This window comes from Pseudorasbora parva, chromosome 13, assembly GCF_024679245.1.
Source record: "Pseudorasbora parva isolate DD20220531a chromosome 13, ASM2467924v1, whole genome shotgun sequence".
Taxonomy (NCBI): Eukaryota; Metazoa; Chordata; class Actinopteri; order Cypriniformes; family Gobionidae; genus Pseudorasbora; species Pseudorasbora parva.
In genome coordinates, this window is record NC_090184.1 from 10,337,733 (window position 1) to 10,357,238 (window position 19,506).

General features: G+C 36.7%; 2 protein-coding genes across 7 annotated transcripts in view; one reads left to right on the forward strand and one right to left on the reverse strand.

Annotated features, from left to right (window-relative positions):
* The window catches only part of si:dkeyp-100a1.6 (probable G-protein coupled receptor 160), a 4,524-nt gene extending 1,476 nt beyond the window's left edge, over positions 1-3,048 (reverse strand). Inside the window, exons 1-2 of one of the 6 annotated variants that reach the window (XM_067412509.1) lie at positions 1,999-2,307; positions 1,471-1,567 (exon numbers count right to left, since the gene is read on the reverse strand). The gene's annotated coding sequence lies outside the window, so the exon portion shown is untranslated. Of the gene's footprint in view, positions 1-1,470; positions 2,308-2,412; positions 2,515-2,773 lie in introns of those variants that run through there. The other 5 variants (XR_010897368.1, XM_067412507.1, XM_067412506.1 and 2 more) reach the window with 5 other exon arrangements.
* ppih (peptidylprolyl isomerase H (cyclophilin H)) overlaps positions 1-18,127 on the forward strand; it is a 45,915-nt gene extending 27,788 nt beyond the window's left edge. The window contains exons 2-9 of the mRNA XM_067413159.1: positions 3,881-3,945; positions 4,103-4,126; positions 4,377-4,421; positions 9,089-9,131; positions 11,493-11,585; positions 15,229-15,316; positions 15,399-15,439; positions 17,912-18,127. Of these exons, the coding sequence (XP_067269260.1) occupies positions 3,881-3,945; positions 4,103-4,126; positions 4,377-4,421; positions 9,089-9,131; positions 11,493-11,585; positions 15,229-15,316; positions 15,399-15,439; positions 17,912-17,980 (468 nt within the window). The 3' untranslated portion in view covers positions 17,981-18,127. The remainder of the gene's footprint in view (positions 1-3,880; positions 3,946-4,102; positions 4,127-4,376; positions 4,422-9,088; positions 9,132-11,492; positions 11,586-15,228; positions 15,317-15,398; positions 15,440-17,911) is intronic.
* Positions 18,128-19,506: the final 1,379 nt, after the last annotated feature.

A 19,506-nucleotide genomic window follows, 5' to 3' on the forward strand; every position in this document is an offset into this window, starting at 1 on the left:
TGTGACTCAGGTAACGTTCTCTTTTGTAACTATCCGGTTTAAAAAGATTTTCCAAGTGCACCACACCTGAAGTGATCATCGTAGTGGAAGTATAAAATAAATGATTTGTTAAAGCAACTAACTTTTGTGCCAAAAATTTACAAAATGTATATAATGAGTGAGTACATCATGAGTTAATTTTCCATACCGTGTTTTGTCTTATCCTGAATCAGTACACTACACAGTACACAAGTGTTTATATTCAGACTATTTTAGTCTGGAGTAGCACAGTACCCGCGTGACACTCAATATACATAGAAAAGTAGCTCCGGCTACAATGTTCTTCCGCAAGACACATGCAATTCTGTTTGTAGTAAAACTGCGCATGCGTGGGCAAAACGGCTGTAGTGAAACTGCGCATGCGTGAGCAAAACGGCTGTAGTGAAACTGCGCATGCGTGGGCAAAACGGCTGTAGTGAAACTGCGCATGCGTGAGCAAAACGGCTGTAGTGAAACTGCGCATGCGTGGGCAAAACCGCTGTAGTGAAACTGCGCATGCGTGGGCAAAACGGCTGTAGTGAAATGCGCATGCGTGGGCAAAACGGCTGTAGTGAAACTGCGCATGCGTGGGCAAAACCGCTGTAGTGAAACTGCGCATGCGTGGGCAAAACCGCTGTAGTGAAACTGCGCATGCGTGGGCAAAACCGCTGTAGTGAAACTGCGCATGCGTGGGCAAAACCGCTGTAGTGAAACTGCGCATGCGTGGGCAAAACCGCTGTAGTGAAACTGCGCATGCAAAACCACTGGCTGGGGCGAAACTGCAGCTCTGCAGACAGATAATATTGCAGCGCTGAGCTTCGCGTCCAGTTTGCGACTCCCTTAAATGTAACGTGTGCTAACATTTTTATTCAAAACCGTGATTTCTCGATTTAAAAATAATAGAATCACGGCAAAACATTACATTCGAATGAATCTGTAAAATCGCCCAGCCCCATAGTTCACCCACAAATGAAAATGACCCTCAAGCCTTATATGACAGTTTTCTTCAGACGAAATCAACTAGAGTTTTACAAAAATCCTGGCTAATCCAAACATTATAATGGCAGCCCAAAATGTAAAGCCCCAATGTGTATCCATCCATTAAAGGGGTCATATAATGCCATTTTTGTACAAGTTAATATGATTATTTAGTGTCTAAATTAAAACTGTGTAATATACTTTAATTAAAATTCAATTTAGTATTCTAAGAAATAACTCATTTAACCTGGTGAAAATCAGTAGAAGTACTTGTTAACATTTTTTTAAAGACTAAGTCTGTAACATTAATCTACTGATTGATGTTACAGACTTAGTCTTTAAAAAAATGTTAACAAGTACTCCTACTGATAGGAAAATGCCTTTGCATCCTGTCAAACCTGACTAGCCGGATTTTGTGGTCTGCCACTTCTTTAGTTCTATTCATTACTAGTCACAAATATTAGACAGTGGTACCTTCTTTTAAAGATGTTGTATAAAGCAGTGTTCCTTTCAAGTTTTTCAAACAGATCTATCTCATGTCATAGAAAGATGATCACATGACAGCAGTATGCTAATACAAAAAAAAAATCAGTAAAATACCTTCTGGAATAGTAGTTGTTGTGATCTTGATTGATACCTATTTCAGGAGCTTCATCATTAGCCAGTGGATCTGTAACCTATTCTTTTGAGAGATGCGCTTGTTTCCTGTCAGAGCACATTCTTTAAACCACACCTATTAACCTGTATACATTCTTTTCCTGGACAGTAAAAGCAGTCCTGACTTGTGAATTCTGCCCATGAGACCCTTATTTTTTTAAACAAGACCAAATATATTGCAAGTTGTGTTGCCTTTTTTCAACACCTGATCTGGTTTTGCAATTCATATGAGAATTAACATTAAGTGAGGATTAAGCATGTTTTTGGTTGGCTTTAAATTATGAAATGGCAGCCGTTATTTAGATAATTGCTTGTAAGATTATGTAATTCAACTAGTAACTTAACTTGTAATACCACTTAATGCCTTTGTGCTTCTGTCTAGAGCATAGACTGTTAAAAGGTCCAGAGTTCCTTCAGCTATGGGTGGAGACCTGCGGTTGAAAGATTCTCAGGAGATCACGTTTTTAAAGCAATATTTGGAATTGCTACTTTAGTACTATTCATTTATTATGACGCATATGGTTTCATATATTAATCTATTAAATTAGAAAAATAAAACACAACATTGCTAGATACACCTTCAGTGTGCATTAGTTTCAAAGACTTGAGTAGTTCTCTGCAGTTACATTTGGATAGAGACAGTGAGTCTGCTTACCTGTGAATGTCCAGCTCTCATTTGGCAGTAACTTTATTGCTTAGCTTTCTATTAGTGAAATTATAAAGTAGCAGAGCTGCGCTGACAGTGCATGGTTCATAATATGTGTGTGTGTCCGAGTGGTAGAAACAAGTGAAGTTTTAATCCTATGTTTTCTCATATTAATCTTTTTGTTGTGGCTATTTTGCTTCTGGTTGTATGGCTCTCTAAAATATATAAAAAATGTGGTGAAGTGATATGGAACTGTATTGCTGTCCAGATTATATATAAATTATATAAAATTGTTATAGTTAGTTATCACAGTTATAGTTGACATGATAACTTGCAGTGTTTCGTGTAAACAAATTATAAATGAATGAATGTACCATAGTTTGTCGCACTGGTTTTCTTATTCAGTAATGTGAGTACATATTATATGATCTGTAAAAGCAAAGCAAGCAATAGTGATATGGTAAAAACACTTACTCACACTTGTGTGTTGTGACATTACTGTCAGATCCATTATAGTTGGCACAGCATCATCTTATATTTTTACACTATGAAACACCTGCGTCAAACTGTCTTGTTTAAAACCGATTCCCCAGTATAAAGTGAATAAAAGTCTTGCTGATGCGATCTGGAATTTTGTTCAAAATAAAGTTTGTCCAAGGAAGGCAATCCAAAGGCTGTGATTTTCCACAACTTTTCACAGCAAAAGGTCTCGTAATCCTCAGATGTATCTCTGTCAGCTTGCTACTGGAGTAATTCTGTGACTGTGTTTGTGCCTCTCTGGTTTTTACTCACCTCCTACATGTGTGTATCAGCGGGCGGGGCTAAAGAGGCAATGACAGAAGTAGGTGTTGATCTTCTGTAGAATTAGTCTTTCATCAAACAGTCGTCATACTGAGATAACTAAAACGAGCTTGGATTCAATAAAAGCTGTTTTTGGACTAACAATGAAGTGTTGCATTTTTAGTGACATGCAATCAAGCAAAATATGATTTTGCAATTCATGACCCCTTTAAGTTTTCTTTGAACGGTAAATGATCCTAGTTGTTCTTTGGCATACCGGTTACTGCTCCTGATTCAAACATTTGTAATGAAACCAATCTTGCCTTGTGATAAAACTTCATAGAAAAGAAAACGTCAAAGAATTCTCATGCTGTTGGAATTTGGAAATGACATCTCTATGACTGTCACAAATGTCCTCAGCTGTGGATTCAAACAAGCAGCTCTTTTAAGGCACAGAGAATAGACTCCCTAACTCGCGTAGGGCTGTGACAGCTCGGATCTTGCACGTTTAATTTCTCCTGTTGTGTGGGACAACAACTACCTTTATTCATTCATTCCCCAAGCACACAGCAAATCATACATGCCAAGTTTTGTATACTTGTTTTCTTTTTTTTATTTGTTATGTAAGTGCATGATTTTTTTTTTTACACGGATTTAGTTTTACAGATTTTTAAAAGACACATCGTGGGTGTCCCTGCAAACACAGAATGCAACATATTTGATTTGATGTTTGAATGTGACTTAATGCAAATGTGAATTTGCCTCTCAGCTTTTTTAAATTACTTATGTTTTATATTTTAGGAAGTTGGCAGAATGAAGATAGAGCTTTTTGCTGACATTGTTCCAAAGACTGCAGAAAATTTTCGGTAAGAAGATTCCTGAAAAACACTCCGAAAAAACTGTTATGCAAAACATTTTACCCTTTTCTTCAATACTTGCATGACAATGTATTGGTTCTTCTAAATGTAAGTTCTAGATTTTCAGTCCAGTCCTCATGAAATACTCTGTTTTTCTATCTTTCAGGCAGTTCTGTACTGGTGAATTCAAGTAAGTTAGTTTAGTAAGTTAGTAGGGTTGTGGTGCTTCAGCTACATACATGGTTGTGAATGTATAACTCATATGTGAGTTATACATGAGTACCACCTACTCATATGTGTTATTGTGAATAATATTTTTGAGGATGTTCAAATCATCCTATAAGAAATGTGTGCTGGATAAGGTTACTGATTAAACAGCTCTTTCTTCCTGGTTTGGTTTATTTGCATGTGTGACCATGTGCTGCTTTTGTTTAATGTAGGAAGGACGGTGTTCCTGTGGGCTATAAAGGCTGCACATTTCATCGGTGAGACACTTTATTAAATATTGGTCACAGATACAAAATTAGCAAAAATGTAGCAAAATTCAAGAAAATCCACTACTTGTAAAGCCATTGCTGTCTTCATCAAACATTAAAGACAGAATGAAGTTTTTGGCAGAATATGGGAAGTTGTGTGTGTAGCTGCTGCTATTGGTGAGCTACTTAACTGTGCAAAGTTATTTACTGCTTTGGAGTACAGGAGAATATTGCAGAATGGCTTGCTTCCCACAAATGAAATGTTAGCTAAAGAGGAATGGCCATATTATTTTTCAACTAGACAATGCTTCTTGACAACCAATAGACAAAGCATCCAATAATTGGCTTGAGAACAAGTCCATCAGGCTCACATTTGCTCTGGACACAGTCCAGATTTGAACCTTATAGTGAATATTTGGCCTGACATTAAACTCAAACAAACTCATGAACTGTTTGAAGCCATTAATAATAATATTTAGTGAAACAACACTGAGTGTGTTTACACGCAACTTCTTAAACCTATAATGCTTATTAAGCCGACATTGTTTGTGGTCATGTAAATGTGTTAAACCACATTTATTTATCGCCAAAAGGTCAAAAGCCAATCAACACCGCTAGATTTTTTGTTCGTTACCCTGATTTCTCCTGGCATGTAAACACTTAAACCTGCGTTCTGTCGGCTTGTTGAAGTGCACGTGTGATACACTATATTGCCAAAAGTTTTGGGATGCCTGCCTTTACATTTTTTTTCTTTACAACTTTAATGACATCCCATTCTTAATCAAAAAAAAAAAACTTCAGCCACCATGCAGCTTAAGCCCAAGGGAGACCACCAGTGAGCAGTCGCGGCGAGAAACATCAAATGTCCTCCAAACCAGAACCAACCGCAGCAATTCAAACATAAACATTAGAGAAGCGGTGGAAAACGGCGAAACAACGAACAACGTCCTCTCAGTGGCTGCCAGCAATCAGCAACAGCCCCAATTGTAGCTCTGACTGTTAGACTAGTCACAAACATAAGGAAATAAAATAAAATCTAAATCTAATAGTACATTAACATGATTTGTGGGTGGAGAAGTGGCGAACAGACAACGCCAGCGTCCTCTCCCCCACGTTGCCTCAAATTAGGGGTGTAATGGTGTGGTACACAAAACTGACTTTGAAGTCACAGTTCGGTACGGGTTGGGTACAGCAGGGGAGAGAAAACTAAATATAAAATAGCACTTTTTTATTTTTTATTAAACGGTGGTTTACTGAACAAATTGTATCTGTCCATTATTACTAAAAGTTTCTTAGAGGTATAAAAATGATCTCTGCATATGCTGTACAGTGTACCTGTAAGTAAGGGAGTCCTTACTTGCACATTGCTATAATAAAAGAGGTCAGGACTTAAAGGGTTAGTTCACCCAAAAATGAAATTTATGTCATAAATGACTGACCCTAATGTCGTTCCTCACCCGTAAGACCACCGTTCATCATCGGAACACAGTTTAAGATATTTTATATTTTAGTCCCAGAGCATATGCAGTCTATGCACTCTTTACTGTCCATGTCCAGAAAGGGAATAAAAACATCATCAAAGTAGTCCATATGTGACATCAGTTGGTTGATTGGAATCTCTTGAAGCATCGAAAATACATTTTGGTAGCCTAGAAATCTAGACACACCCTAGCGGCAGCAAATTTAATTTGCCCGCAAGTGTCGTCTAGGCACTCTCAATACCATTCTAAGCTGTGTTCCTCAAAATCTGGACGGCCCAATCACATCGTGTATAGAGTCGGCGGGCGGGGCCATAATGACGACGGCCGAGTTGCATTTGCGTGCTTCTAGTAAACACAGAAACTGGCGAACGGCGGCGGTCTTTCGAATCAGCTCTGACCGCGACTCTGGAAGACTTGGAGTTAAGCTTTTCTCTGAGAAAAGAACAAAGAACGGCACTGAAGTCATTCTTAAAAAGGGAAGATGTGTTCGGAGTTTTGCTGACCGGATACGGCGAGCTCTGTTTAACCTTCGTTGCTCTGGTTGGTGTAGCGCTATCCTATCGCGTGCAGAGGGAGTTTGAAAGACAACCGTTTATCCCGCCCCTCGGATTGAGATTGTCTATGGTGAGTTTCCAGACCAAACATCTTGATGTGGGTCTGGCTTGTAAGGCTAACATTTTGGTCCAAAAATATCAAAAACTATGACTTTATTCAGCATTGTCTTCTCTTCCATGTTCCTCCAAAAAGATTCAAATGGTTAATGAATCAGTGAATCAATCAATGATTCAGGTCGCCAATGTCACGTGATTTCAGCAGTTCGGATCATAGATATGTATAGGTACATATCTATGGTTCGGATCGTGTCAAACTGCTGAAATCACATGACATTGGCGATCCGAATCATTGATTGATTCACTGATTCATTAACCGTTTGAATCTTTTTGGAGGAACACGGAAGAGAAGACAATGCTGAATAAAGTCATAGTTTTTGATATTTTTCGACCAAAATGTATTTTCGATGCTTCAAGAGATTCCAATCAACCAACTGATGTCACATATGGACTACTTTGATGATGTTTTTATTCCCTTTCTGGACATGGACAGTAAAGTGTGCATAGACTGCATATGCTCTGGGACTAAAATATAAAATATCTTAAACTGTGTTCCGATGATGAACGAAAGTCTTATGGGTAAGGAACGACACTAGGGTGAGTCATTAATGACATAAATTTCATTTTTAGGTAACTAATCCTTTAAGTTCAGGCCAGTCAAGTTCCTCCACACCAAACTCGCTCATCCATGTTTTTATGGCCCTTGCTTTGTGCACTGGTGCGGAGTTGTGTTGGAACAGGAAGGGGCCATCCCCAAACTGTTCTCACAAAGTTGGGAGCATGAAATTGTCCAAAATGTCTTGGTATGGTGCATCATTAAGCATCCCTTTCACTGAATCTAAGCCCAGCCCCTGAAAAACACACCATAATCATCCCTCCACCATACTTTACACTTGGCACAATGCAGTCAGGCAAGTACCGTTCTCCTGGCAACTGCCAAACCCAGACAGAGAAGCTTAATTCGTTACTCCCGAGAACCCGTCTCCACTGCTCTATAGTCCAGTGGGGGCGTTCTTTACACCACTGCATCCCACGCTTTGCATTGCACTTAGTGATGTAAAGCTTTTTTCCAGCTACTCGGCCATCGAACCCCATTCCATGGAGCTCTCTATGCATTGTTCTTGAGCTTATCTGAAGGCCACAATAAGTTTGGAGGTCTGTAGCTATTGACTTTGCAGAAAGTTGGTCACTGCACACTGTGTGCCTCAGCATGCACTGACCCCGCTCTGTGATTTTACGTGGCCTAACACTTCGTGGCTGCTGTTGTACCCAATTGCTTCTACTTTGTTATAATACTACTAACCGTTGACCTTGGAATTTTTAGTAATGAGGAAATTTCACGAATGGACTTATTGCACAGGTGGCAACCTATTACGGTACCACTCTTGAATTCTCTGAGCTCCTGAGAGCGACCCATTCTTTCACAAATGTTTGTAGAAGCGTCTGCATACCTAGGTGCTTGATTTTATACACCTGTGGCCATGGAAGTGATTGGAACACCTAAACTCATTTATTTGGATACTTTTGACAATATAGTGTGACAGAAAAGCATCCTTATATTATGCAGCAAATTTAAGCTGATCTAGCCACAGCAAAGCGCAAACTCCGACTTTTTCTTGCCCCAAGAAAAGTGTTCTCATCTCGTGCAGCCAGAGGACAATTGGTACAGTTGTAGAAACTTCAAATACGAGATGAGAATGAATTTCTCACGGACATTTTTAAATCCTCTAGGATTCAAAATGCTTTATTTAACATCACAACTCGCATAATAAACAGTGAGATACATGTAAGTTTACATTTTGCAGCACCATTTTTGTAAATGTGGTTTCTTGCAATGCCAGGTTAATGATTTGCATGTAAACAGGTAAGTCATATTTTTTGTTTCCTGCCTTGAAGTTTACATATTGTATAAATTCTGTGATTATTGGTTTTAGCTTAGCCAAGATATTACTGTTGCTCATAGTTAGTTTGTTCAAGTCAATAATTCTAAATGTAAAGCTTTGGCTAATCTTTATATTTCATTTCATTGATCTAAGGTTCAGTGCAAATACACCCTGAATGAAGTTTTGCAATTCAAAACAGTACTATGATATTGTCGTTTTCAAGCCACGCTGAAGTTGAGTCAATTGTCAGGTGCATGGTGAACATGATAGACTGAAATAATCTTAGGGCATGGGATCAGATTCAGTTCCTGGAGGGCCAGTGCTCTGCAGAATTTAGCTCCAACCCTAAAAAAACACACCTTTACCAGCTAACCAAGTTCTTCAGGTTTACTAGAAACTTTCAGACTGGTGTTTTGGAGCTACACTCTGCACTGTGCACTCCACAGGTGCCCTAAGCTATATTACCTTTATATCAGAAATTGATAGCATTAAATATAAAGGTTCAATATCACAATCAATGTAATAAATATAGAAACAAGATCATCACAATGACATCATATAATTACTAGAGTGTCCCTGTTATTGCATTGAGTGTACAACATCACAAAAGCTCTTTAAAATCTCATAAAGTTTTTAAATTAGTAAATCATAATGTCCATCACGCATGAATGGTTCTAATGTGTGTTCTTTTCTTTTGTTAGGGTGATAAAGGACTTCATGATTCAGGGTGGTGATTTTGTCAATGTAAGTTTTGCTTTGTGATCCAGAGAATGGAGTTACCTTACAGGTGTACGGCCTTTGACATTTCAGAAGTTATATGCAAACAAGGTTTGGGCTCTGTTTGTGTACTGATTGTTATGCATGATATCCATCTTATCAAATAAGGAATTGCCTGTTTAAATAGGCAAACAAGGATGTGCTCTTATATTTGCATTTGATCCAGCTTTTGTATTTGTTTGATATTAATTTACCCTTAATATAGACTCAACATATACTGTTATTATGTCTGTACCCAGACATGCTGATGGAAATAACCTCAAGGAATATCCCAGAGTTTTACATCCCTGGTTTTACATCCCTAATTATTTTTCACCTTATTTAAATAATTTACTTAAATAATCCAATACAGATTTTTTTTTAACTGGTGAGCAAGGCCAACAACAAACAGAAACAACTAGCTTTCCAAACACAATTACTTCTAGCTCAAACATTGTAGAGCATGAAACAAGGTCAGGGGTTCGATTCCCAGAAAATGCATTTACTGAATGTATAGAGGTTTTCGCATTTTGTGGAAAGAGAGCTTGATTGCATACAGAAACGCTTTAAAACGGCTAGATCTGCGTATTTCACTGTTTTAAAACTTCATCATTTGATGATCCTATGGAGTAAAGAATCTTGTCATCGGCATATAAATAAATAAAAGTTGTATCACTGCAGATAGCTTGCGAGATATTATTTATATTGATTGAAAATAAGGTAGAAGCCGACACAGAACCTTGAGGAACGCCTTTGTTAATAGTTAGGGACTTAGATAGTTCTTGATCAATTTTTACATGTTGTGATCTATTCAAAAGATAATTCAAAAACCATGATAGAGTTAACTTAGATGCCCCAATACTATCTAATCTGGATAACAGTATGAATGATCAACTGAATCAAAGGCTTTAGCAAGATCAATAAACATAGCTGCGCAAAATTGCTGTGTATCTAAAGCATCATAGATATCATTTATAACTTTTACAGCTGCTGTGATGCAACTAAATGATGAACGAAAACCAGGCTGAGCATCAGAAATTATGCTAAAATCATCAAGGAACTCTATTAACTGCCTATTAATTAATTTCTCCAATATCTTTGCATCACATGGCCTATATGAATTTGGATCCATTTTATTACCCTTCTTAAAAACAGGGGATTCAATTGCATTTTTCCAGGTTTTCGGTATCTCAGCTGTTGATAAATGAAAAATATATGTTAGAGGTTCAGCAAGGATAGGTGCATCAACTTTAAAAAAGAACAGATCTAAGGTATCAAGACCAGCAGGTTTTTTGGGGGGGATTAATTTTATACAATTCAAACAATACCTGTGATTTAGTAACTGGTTGTAAGGTAAAGCTAAAGGGTAACGTAGGTTGGGCGCTTTTTGTTTGACTTATTTTTTTTCTATTTATGTTCTGTCTATCAACATGATTTTCAAATAAATTACTTGTTCTAAAAAAATGTTTGTTTAAAAAACTCGAAGATAATAATATCTTCGTTTTTATTCGAATTAGGCCCTTGTATTGTCAGAGATTTATTCTCTAGTTATTTTACACTTTTCCAAAATAATCGGGAATTTGAGGTAGAAGTCTGAACATTAAATACATTTTACAACTCATTTAGTCAAACTGATGGATAAGGACTTATCATTTAAAATTATTTGTTTCAGTCTTTTTAAAGTGGAAGTGCCTCCCATAATCTAAAATGCAGTAGGCTTGTTAGAAAAAAGCTGGCTATGGCAAAACCATTTGTGATATATTAAGCTGACAAGTTGAATCGTGTGTTTGATAAGGTATGCAATGCATTCAATGTGAGCAGTGCTGGCGGGAGTCCAGAATCAGAGTTGGAAACCATGTGGCAGACCATTTCAAATATTTTAGTGATTTACTGATTTTTATAAAGTAAACATAATAATTACTTTTATATTGTTGTAAATATTTCAAGATAAACCCTTACTGGAAGTATTTTTTTGCTTAATTTGAGCCTCTGAATAAGTAATACATATTTTACTCTTTGAATATAAGCTCCATATTGCCTATATCATACTAAATGAGTAACAGAAGCCTAATGTATCTAATATGATTTTTAAAAAAGAAAAAAAAAGAAAAACACAAGTGCAATAGCTTTAACAATGACTTTGCTAAAAGTGTTTTAATAAAATGGTGGTGTAAAAAAAAGCCTACAGAAAGTACAGCACATGGCCTCTCTTGTGTCTGTTTGTCTGCCTCTAGTGGTCATATATGGTCTTACTGCAGACACACAACAGCTCCTCCCAGCTACCTTTGAAGTATCTCTAGACATTTTATGGAGTATAGAATGGTTTTAAACGCTATATTTTGCCCACAGGGTGATGGCACTGGCATCTGCAGTATCTACAGGGGACCGTTTGCAGATGAGAACTTCAGAATGAAACACTCTGGCCCAGGACTCCTGTCACTGGTAAAGCTTCTTTACAAACTCACACTGTATAGAAACTCCTGCTGGACATTTACAGTATGCTTTTTGAAAGCATATCAGCAGTGTTAGATTAACAGTTCTTAAAGGGTTAGTTCACCTAAAAATGACATTTCTGTCATTAATTCTTCATTAATTCATAAGACCTTTGTTCATCTTAGGAACACAAATTAAGATATTTTTGATTTTATGAAGTGAGGAGAATTTTTTTTTCCCTCCTAAAAAGAAATTTGCCCTAATATTTCATCACAGAGTTCATCTTGTGAAGAAATGCCCCCTTGTGATAGTGCTCTTTTGTTTTTTCGGCCTGTGTCACCCTCACAGCTTTTCGATATTGTATCTGGGATGAAATCTTCTGTTAGGCCTTCCGCTGGTTTGCCATCACACATTTTTAAATATGTTTTTTCAACTCTCAGTCCAGTTATTACCACTTTTATTAATAGTTAATAAGCCAATGGGATGGTACCTACCAAGTTCAAACATGCTACTGTACAGCCTTTGTTGTTTTTTTAGTTTCTTTTTTTTTTTTTTTTTTTAAACCCTTTAATTTAGATCAGCATGACATGAATAACTACAGACCTATTTCTAAAATGTCATTTATTTCCAAGGTCTTGTAAAAAGTGCTTTTAATATTGTTGACACATTTCAGTCCGGTTTTAGGGAGCTACATAGTACTGAGTCTGCTTTATTGATGGTTTTTAATGACATCTTACTCACCCTGGATGCAGGTTATGGCTGTATTTTAGTTTTACTGGACTTACATTTGACACTCACAATATCCTTTTACACAGACTTGGAACATGTAGTTGGGCTTCGGGGGCCCGTGCCGAAGTGGTTTGCCTCCTACCTCAAAGGGAGAATGTTTTCAATGAAAGTTGGAAATATCTTTTCATCAAAGGCTCCCATTTCTTATGGTGTACCCCATGGTTCCATTCTGGGATCTCTTCTATTTGCTTTATATATGCTTCCACTTGGTCATATTTTCTAAAAACACAAGTTAACTTACCACTGTATGCCGACGACACTCAGGTTGATCTTCCTATCAAAAAGAACAACTGCACTGTGTCTACTCTGTTTCGCTGTCTGCGTGACATAAAATGTTGCCTGGACATGAATTTCTGACAGCTAAATTAATAAAGACTACTGAAATAATTGTTTTTGCCCATCAGATCTGACCTCTGACGTTGTCAATCAGCTTTGTTCTCTATCTTATAACCTGCATGACTGTGTCAAGAATATTAGTGTCATCTTCAATTCCAGCCTGAGTTTTGATAAGCAGATTAGCGCCATGGTAAAAAGCAGTTTCTTTCAGCTAAGATCTATCGCTAAAATTAAGATGATGCTATCGAAGAGAGACCTTGAAACTTTAATTCACGCTTTTATTACTTCAAAGTTGGACTTATGTAATTCGCAGTACCTGGGTCTGCCTAATTTCACTGTCAATAGTCTGCAAATGGTTCAGAACGCAGCAGCCAGACTACTGACTGTCAGCACATCACTCCTGTGCTAGCCTCTCTCTCCACTGGCTGCCGATTAGGTACCGGATTGATTTTAAAATGTAGCTTTTTGTTTTTAAAGCTCTGCATGGGCTCACACCTCAGTATATTAGTAATAATACTTCTTAATAAATACTTAATACAACTTCTTGTCATGCACAATGTCTCAAGATCCCTACGCTCTTCTAATCAACTTCTTTCGATTCCGTGCTTTCGTTATAAGACTAAAGGTGACCGGGCTTTTTCTGTGGCGGCTCCTCAACTCTGGAAAAGTCTCCTCCTTAATATTAGGTCTTCCCCCTCTGTTGCTACTTTTAAATCATCTTTAAAAACTAATTTGTATTCTTTGTTTTAACTGTTTGTGTAAATGTTTTCTCATGGGACCTCAATGGTTTAGATTAAATATGTAATTTTCTTTAGATTTTTTTTTGTATGCAAGATTATTATTCTTTGGTTACAACCTATGTTGTTTTAAAATGTGCTTTATAAATCAAGAAAAACTAAACTATTGACGTAGTGTAAACAATGCAGCACTTCCGAGTTCTATGGCAGAACAGTGTTAGCATCACACGCATGTCAAGTCAACTTTATTTATATAACGAGAAAAGGGTGATGTTATCAGCTTATTTTAATTTATCATATAGTGACAATGTGGGCAGATCAGGGATATAGTTGATACAGTTAAGTTAGTAATTCATTTTATTTGGATATTTTGTTGAAAAGTTTTTTGGATATTTAGTTGAACATTTTTTAGTAACCCCAACTGAGCAAGCCCAGCCAAAGGGGACAGTGGCAAGGAACCAAAATAAATAAATCCATCAGGTGGCCAAATGGGGAAAAATAAACCTTGGGAGAAGGTTACCAGTTCTTCTCTGGCCTATTAACAAATATATTATATGGGCCGGGACTTTAATGCGTTAATTAAGATTAATTACGCAAAAAAATAACATAATTTTACCCACACTTATTTTTGCACCGCGGAACGATTTTCAATGAATGAGTTTCGACGGACCGATTATACTGAAACACCAACTAGAGTTCAAGAGTCACGACAACAACAAACAATAGTGAACATGAACGAAGAAGCTGATGAAACCGCTTTGCTTGGCCCCGTGGATGGGAAATTTTGTTTTAAAAAAACTAAAGGATGGAAGAGTCGACAAGAGCATGGTTGTGTGCAAGCTATATAACAAGGAATTTGCGGATCACCGCAGCACATCGAGCCTCAAATATCACAAATATGCTTTTGCTACACTTAATGACAAACATTGCACTGCTGGACTGAAATAAATAAACAATATTTTGTTGATTAAGCTTATGTATTCAGTCATTATTCAATGGTATACTAAAAATCCATGTTTAAAATTACTTCTCATTGTTCTCAGGTCAAATATTTATATGCAATTAAAATGACATTCATTTGGATTAATTACTTACAAAGCCTCTAATTATATATATTTTTTTTTTTAAAGAGTCCTGGCCCTAATATATATATATATATAATATATATATATAATATAATATATATATAATATATATAATATATATATATACACACACACCTATATGACAACAAACTCCCAAGAATGAGGGAGAAATGCAAGGAATATTTAAAAGGTCTGTTTAAGTTGACTCTGCACTTTAAGGTGTCCTTGTAACAGTGTAATTATACATTTCGGTACTGAGTAATATTAATTTACATGTACTTACTATAGGGTTTGGTTTAAGGTTCGTTGCATGTAATTATACATAGTTTACTGATATTACTACAGTAAGAATATTACTACAAAAACATTTTTTTTTTAAATAAAGTGTTACCTATCTTTCTTTTGGTTTTGGGTTGAGCATGACTGGGCATCTTTTGACAGACTATTCATTGACAGAAATTCTTCAAACAGATCACTATATAGACTAAAATAATACTGTTTAATGTAACTTGTTTCTCATTTTCCAGTCCTGAGTTTTACTCATTAAGACAACATAACTGACAAGTCTTTTTAACACCTGAGAAGTCAGGCAAACATTCAGTACAACTATACATTGATATTATAGGATAAACACACTCCACCTGCTCATTAGATTCTTTATTCTCTGATTCTCAAACAACACATTGTTTATTTTTCCCCCGACAGGCCAACAGTGGACCAGGAACAAATGGCTGTCAGTTTTTTATTACCTGCACAAAGTGTGACTGGTTGGATGGGAAGCATGTAGTATTTGGTAAGTCAGACAAATGTTGATTCTGTACTGCAAGAACGCATTCACTGGTTACACCATTAACTGCTTAGGGTTTTCCTTACAGGAAAAGTTGTGGATGGTTTGCTCGTCATGAGAAAAATTGAGGTGAGATTAAATTTTACTTCAAATTTTATTTCAAGTTTTGTTCATTTTAAAATGCTCTCAAGTTTCATATTCCTTTCAAAGGAATGTATTAGTGATCCTATTGATGATTTATCAGTTAACTAGTGTGGCAAGATATCTGTTGTGCTTAAAGTAAATGAAGAAATGGGAAATGTCAGCAATTATCTTAGGCTACCGGTTTACTTCTGGTATTAAGATGTTTTGCTCAATCGGATCACAAGTACGTGGACAGGGTAAATACATGTGTAAACAGGGTCTAAAACATGTTGAGCTTGTCCACTTCTGACAACTATTAGAGGTAGTTGAAAACGCACTGACCGGATTGCTTTCATAGTGTAGACACTCATGTGGTCGAATGTGTTTAAACAGCCACAAAATACCACCTACTCTCTGCTACTCACCTAATGCATAAACATTATGGGAAGTACGCTAGCCAAACAGGATTGAAACTTTCCTGGCTAGAGACCTAAGTTTGGTTCGAAGACGAAAAACGCACCAAACATCATGTTCTCTCACCATTCCTAATTTCTAACATGCTCTAAACGTGTTTGGCTGGTCTTGCGGCTGTCAGAGCAGAAACAAAAGCTGCTTCTCTCTGTATGTTTTTCCGTTGTGTCTGATCGTGTTCATATGTAAATTGCACAAGCTTATTTTGTCCATTAGATCAAAAGATCTGGAAAAAAAACACACAAAAAACATAGATTTACCACCCCATAGACCCTCGCCTAAAAGAAATCAGGACAGAAGCTAGTAGACAAAAGAGATGGATTAAAACACCAGGTGTAAACAGTTGTGTCTGCTTTGTGTACTTGTGATCCGATTGACTAAAACGCATTTTAATACCAGGTGTAAACAGGGCCATAGAGAATTCTTAGTTGTCATTTATGAGATGGATTTCACCAACTTTGAGTAATTAATTAGTGTTTTTTTAGTGTTCAACCAAGAACAATTCTAGAAATATATTTAAGGAAATATTCCGGAAATATACAGTTCTGTGCGAAAGTCTTAAGCAGGTTAAGTATTTTCACCTCCAATTTTTTTTAAGCCAGTTATTTATAGAGGGGTGTCTCGATTCGATTCTCAATTATTATTTTATATTTTTGATGCCATTTTTAGACTAGACTTGCTTTAAAAGAATGAGAATGCTTTAAAAAAATATGTCATAAATAGATTTGATAGTTTATCAATGAACTCCTAATAACTAAATCAAATCAGTGTTTGGTGTAACCACCCTTTGCATTTTAAACAGCTTTTGTCCTGGTGCACTTGCGCATAGTTTTTAAGGGAGCTTTGCAGGAGGGTTTCTTCAAACGTCTTGAAGATGTTGTCACAGTTCTTGTGGATTTTGTCTCAGTTTTTTCAGTTTCTTCATGTAATCACAGATTGACACGATGATGGTGAGATTATATCTCTGTGTGGATCAAACAGCTGTTGTCAGAATCCTTTTGCATACACAAAAATCTCACTGGAATGGATTATTACAAATAATAGCAAAATAAATGTTTGAAAATGCAAACTGATATTACCTACAGACACACTATTGCAAAATATATAAATAACTGGTTTAAAAACATTTTGTGGGGTTGAAAATACTTACGTGCCTAAGAATTTTGCACTGTACACTTGAATGTATCCTGCTGACTCTTAAAATTAAAGAAAATAATAATAATACCACATGTATGCTTTTTCTATTTTTGAATCCCTTCCTGTCCTTGAAACTTTGTATTGTTAGCGCTTCTTTTGTTTTTCCTCCTTAAAGGGATAGTTCACTTTGAAATTTAATTTTGATATGTTTTAGCTTACCTCATGGGCATCCGAGATGTAGGAATATTTGTTTTCCCAGTAGTTTCAATTTTGATCATTTTAGGTCAAACCGTTCTTGTCTGTGCCTCACATAATGCAGGTCTATGGTCACCACCTCAAAAAGCATACACAGAGAAGTCCAAATTAAACAATCCCCCATCGTAAGTACACACTGATGGCCTAAGACACAAAAACAAGCGGTTTGTGTGAGAAAAGTATTTATATCGTTTTTTACCTCTTGTACACCACAGGAAACACGCATGCGCGCCCTCGGATCAGTCGGACGTAGTGGTGTACAAGAGGTAAAAACGATATAAATACTGTTCGTTTTCTCACACAAACCAGTCGTTTCGTGTCTTAGGCCATCAGTGTGTACTTACGATGGGGGATTGTTTAATTTTGACTTCTCTGTGTAAGCTCTTTGAGGTGGTGACCATAGACCTGCATTATGTGAAGCACAGACAAGAACGGTTTGACCTAAAATGATCAAAATTAAAAAAAAATAATTAAAAAAAAAAAAATTTCAAAGTGAACTATGCCTTTAAGATTAAATATAAACATTTAAATGTAGAAAAATGTCAGATATATAAAACTAAGACCTGAGTGCTTTTTGTGACATTAATCATATTTCTCCATTAATCTCCCACACAGAATGTACCAACAGGACCCAACAACAAGCCCAAGCTCCCCATTGTTATTGCCCAGTGTGGAGAAATGTGATATATTTTGTACTGTGGTAATTCTGAGACACATGACCTTTGCTTCAGTAAATAGACAAGCCATTTTGGTTGACTTACTATTCATGATCTCCATTGCAAATCACATCATTTTGAAGTGTTTTATCGTAATTTTGTGGGATTAACTGATTATTTGCGAAAATTCTTGATTGAACAAGGTTGTAGTTTTATTTTGTACTTTCATGATTAGCTCATCTGTCACTTGCAAATTTCCATGCAAGACAAACTTGATATTCAAGATGGAAACAAACATGTATTCTTTGTACATTCTGTAGATCAAGGCTTTTATTTTTGATCAGCCTTTTGGAATGGCCTTGCTAACACTTGAGAGTTTTCTTATCCTTGAATAAATTTTGACCCATGTTTTTTAAAGCTTGGAACATTTATTTCCAATTCAGAGAGAATTGAAATTGAGACATTTCCTGAATCACCAAGGGCTTTTTCAAGGATGATAGTAAACCAACACCTTAAACGGCAACGCCACTCAATGCAAATTCCTTATGAGTGTACTCCCTTTGTCATTTATTGCTATACTTACCCTAACCCACATCCTAACCCAGAAACCCCTTCCCCCATCTCTTGGACCGTGTCCCACGCACACAAAAGGGCTCTTTCAGCTGAAGTGCAGGAAGAGTTTGGGCTCGGTGGGAGGCTTCTTGGGTCAATGTTAAAGACCGTCTTTGTGTGGGACAACAAGGCCGGGCCATTAACAATAAAATCACACTTCAACCAGGTCTTCTCAACAGTGCCAAAAACATATTTACATGACAAAGGGGAAGGGGGTAGTTTGGGTCTGTCTCACAACTAGCCAGGGTCTGTCTCATCTATGGTCGTTGAGTGCTCCCTTTATAATGCTGTGGGAGAAGTCAATGATGAGATTTATCTCTAAAAACACATCATCCTTACATTGAAATCATTCCCCAATCTGGTTCTGAATCTCACTGATGAATAAAGCTATCAATACCTGATTTTCTTTTTGTTCTTTTTTTTCTTGTTTGGTTTGGTCTCTCTTAAATATTTTACACTTGAGAGATGACTGCTGTAAAGATGAGCTGTTTTCACAGTATAATATTAAGATATTTAGATATGTGGGATTTCAATGACATTAAATAATTTACAATTAATGCAATGGAACTACTTGGGAGAGAACTCAGAAAAAACATTGACTTGTGACAGCCCCTGAAATAATCAGGTTTTTATTTAGTGATGGGTGATATTTTGCTAGAGCAATACCAAGCGAATGTCTCAGAGCCAGTAAAAGCTATGAAAAGAGCAACTGTTTTTCTCTGAGTAAGATGCAGCCTGCAGAAGTGACATGCATGGTTGTTTTTCATACTGGAACTACCTTCTGTAGCCAAAGCACAATAAAGTCAGTTAGCCTTTTCCCAGGCCTGTATTTGCAAAACAGAAATTCCTGGGAATCTATACTCTGGCCTCATTACAGCAAGTCGATTATTTTGGATCTAACAGCATCTAAAATGTTCTGGTGTTGCTAGAGGAGGAGTGCAG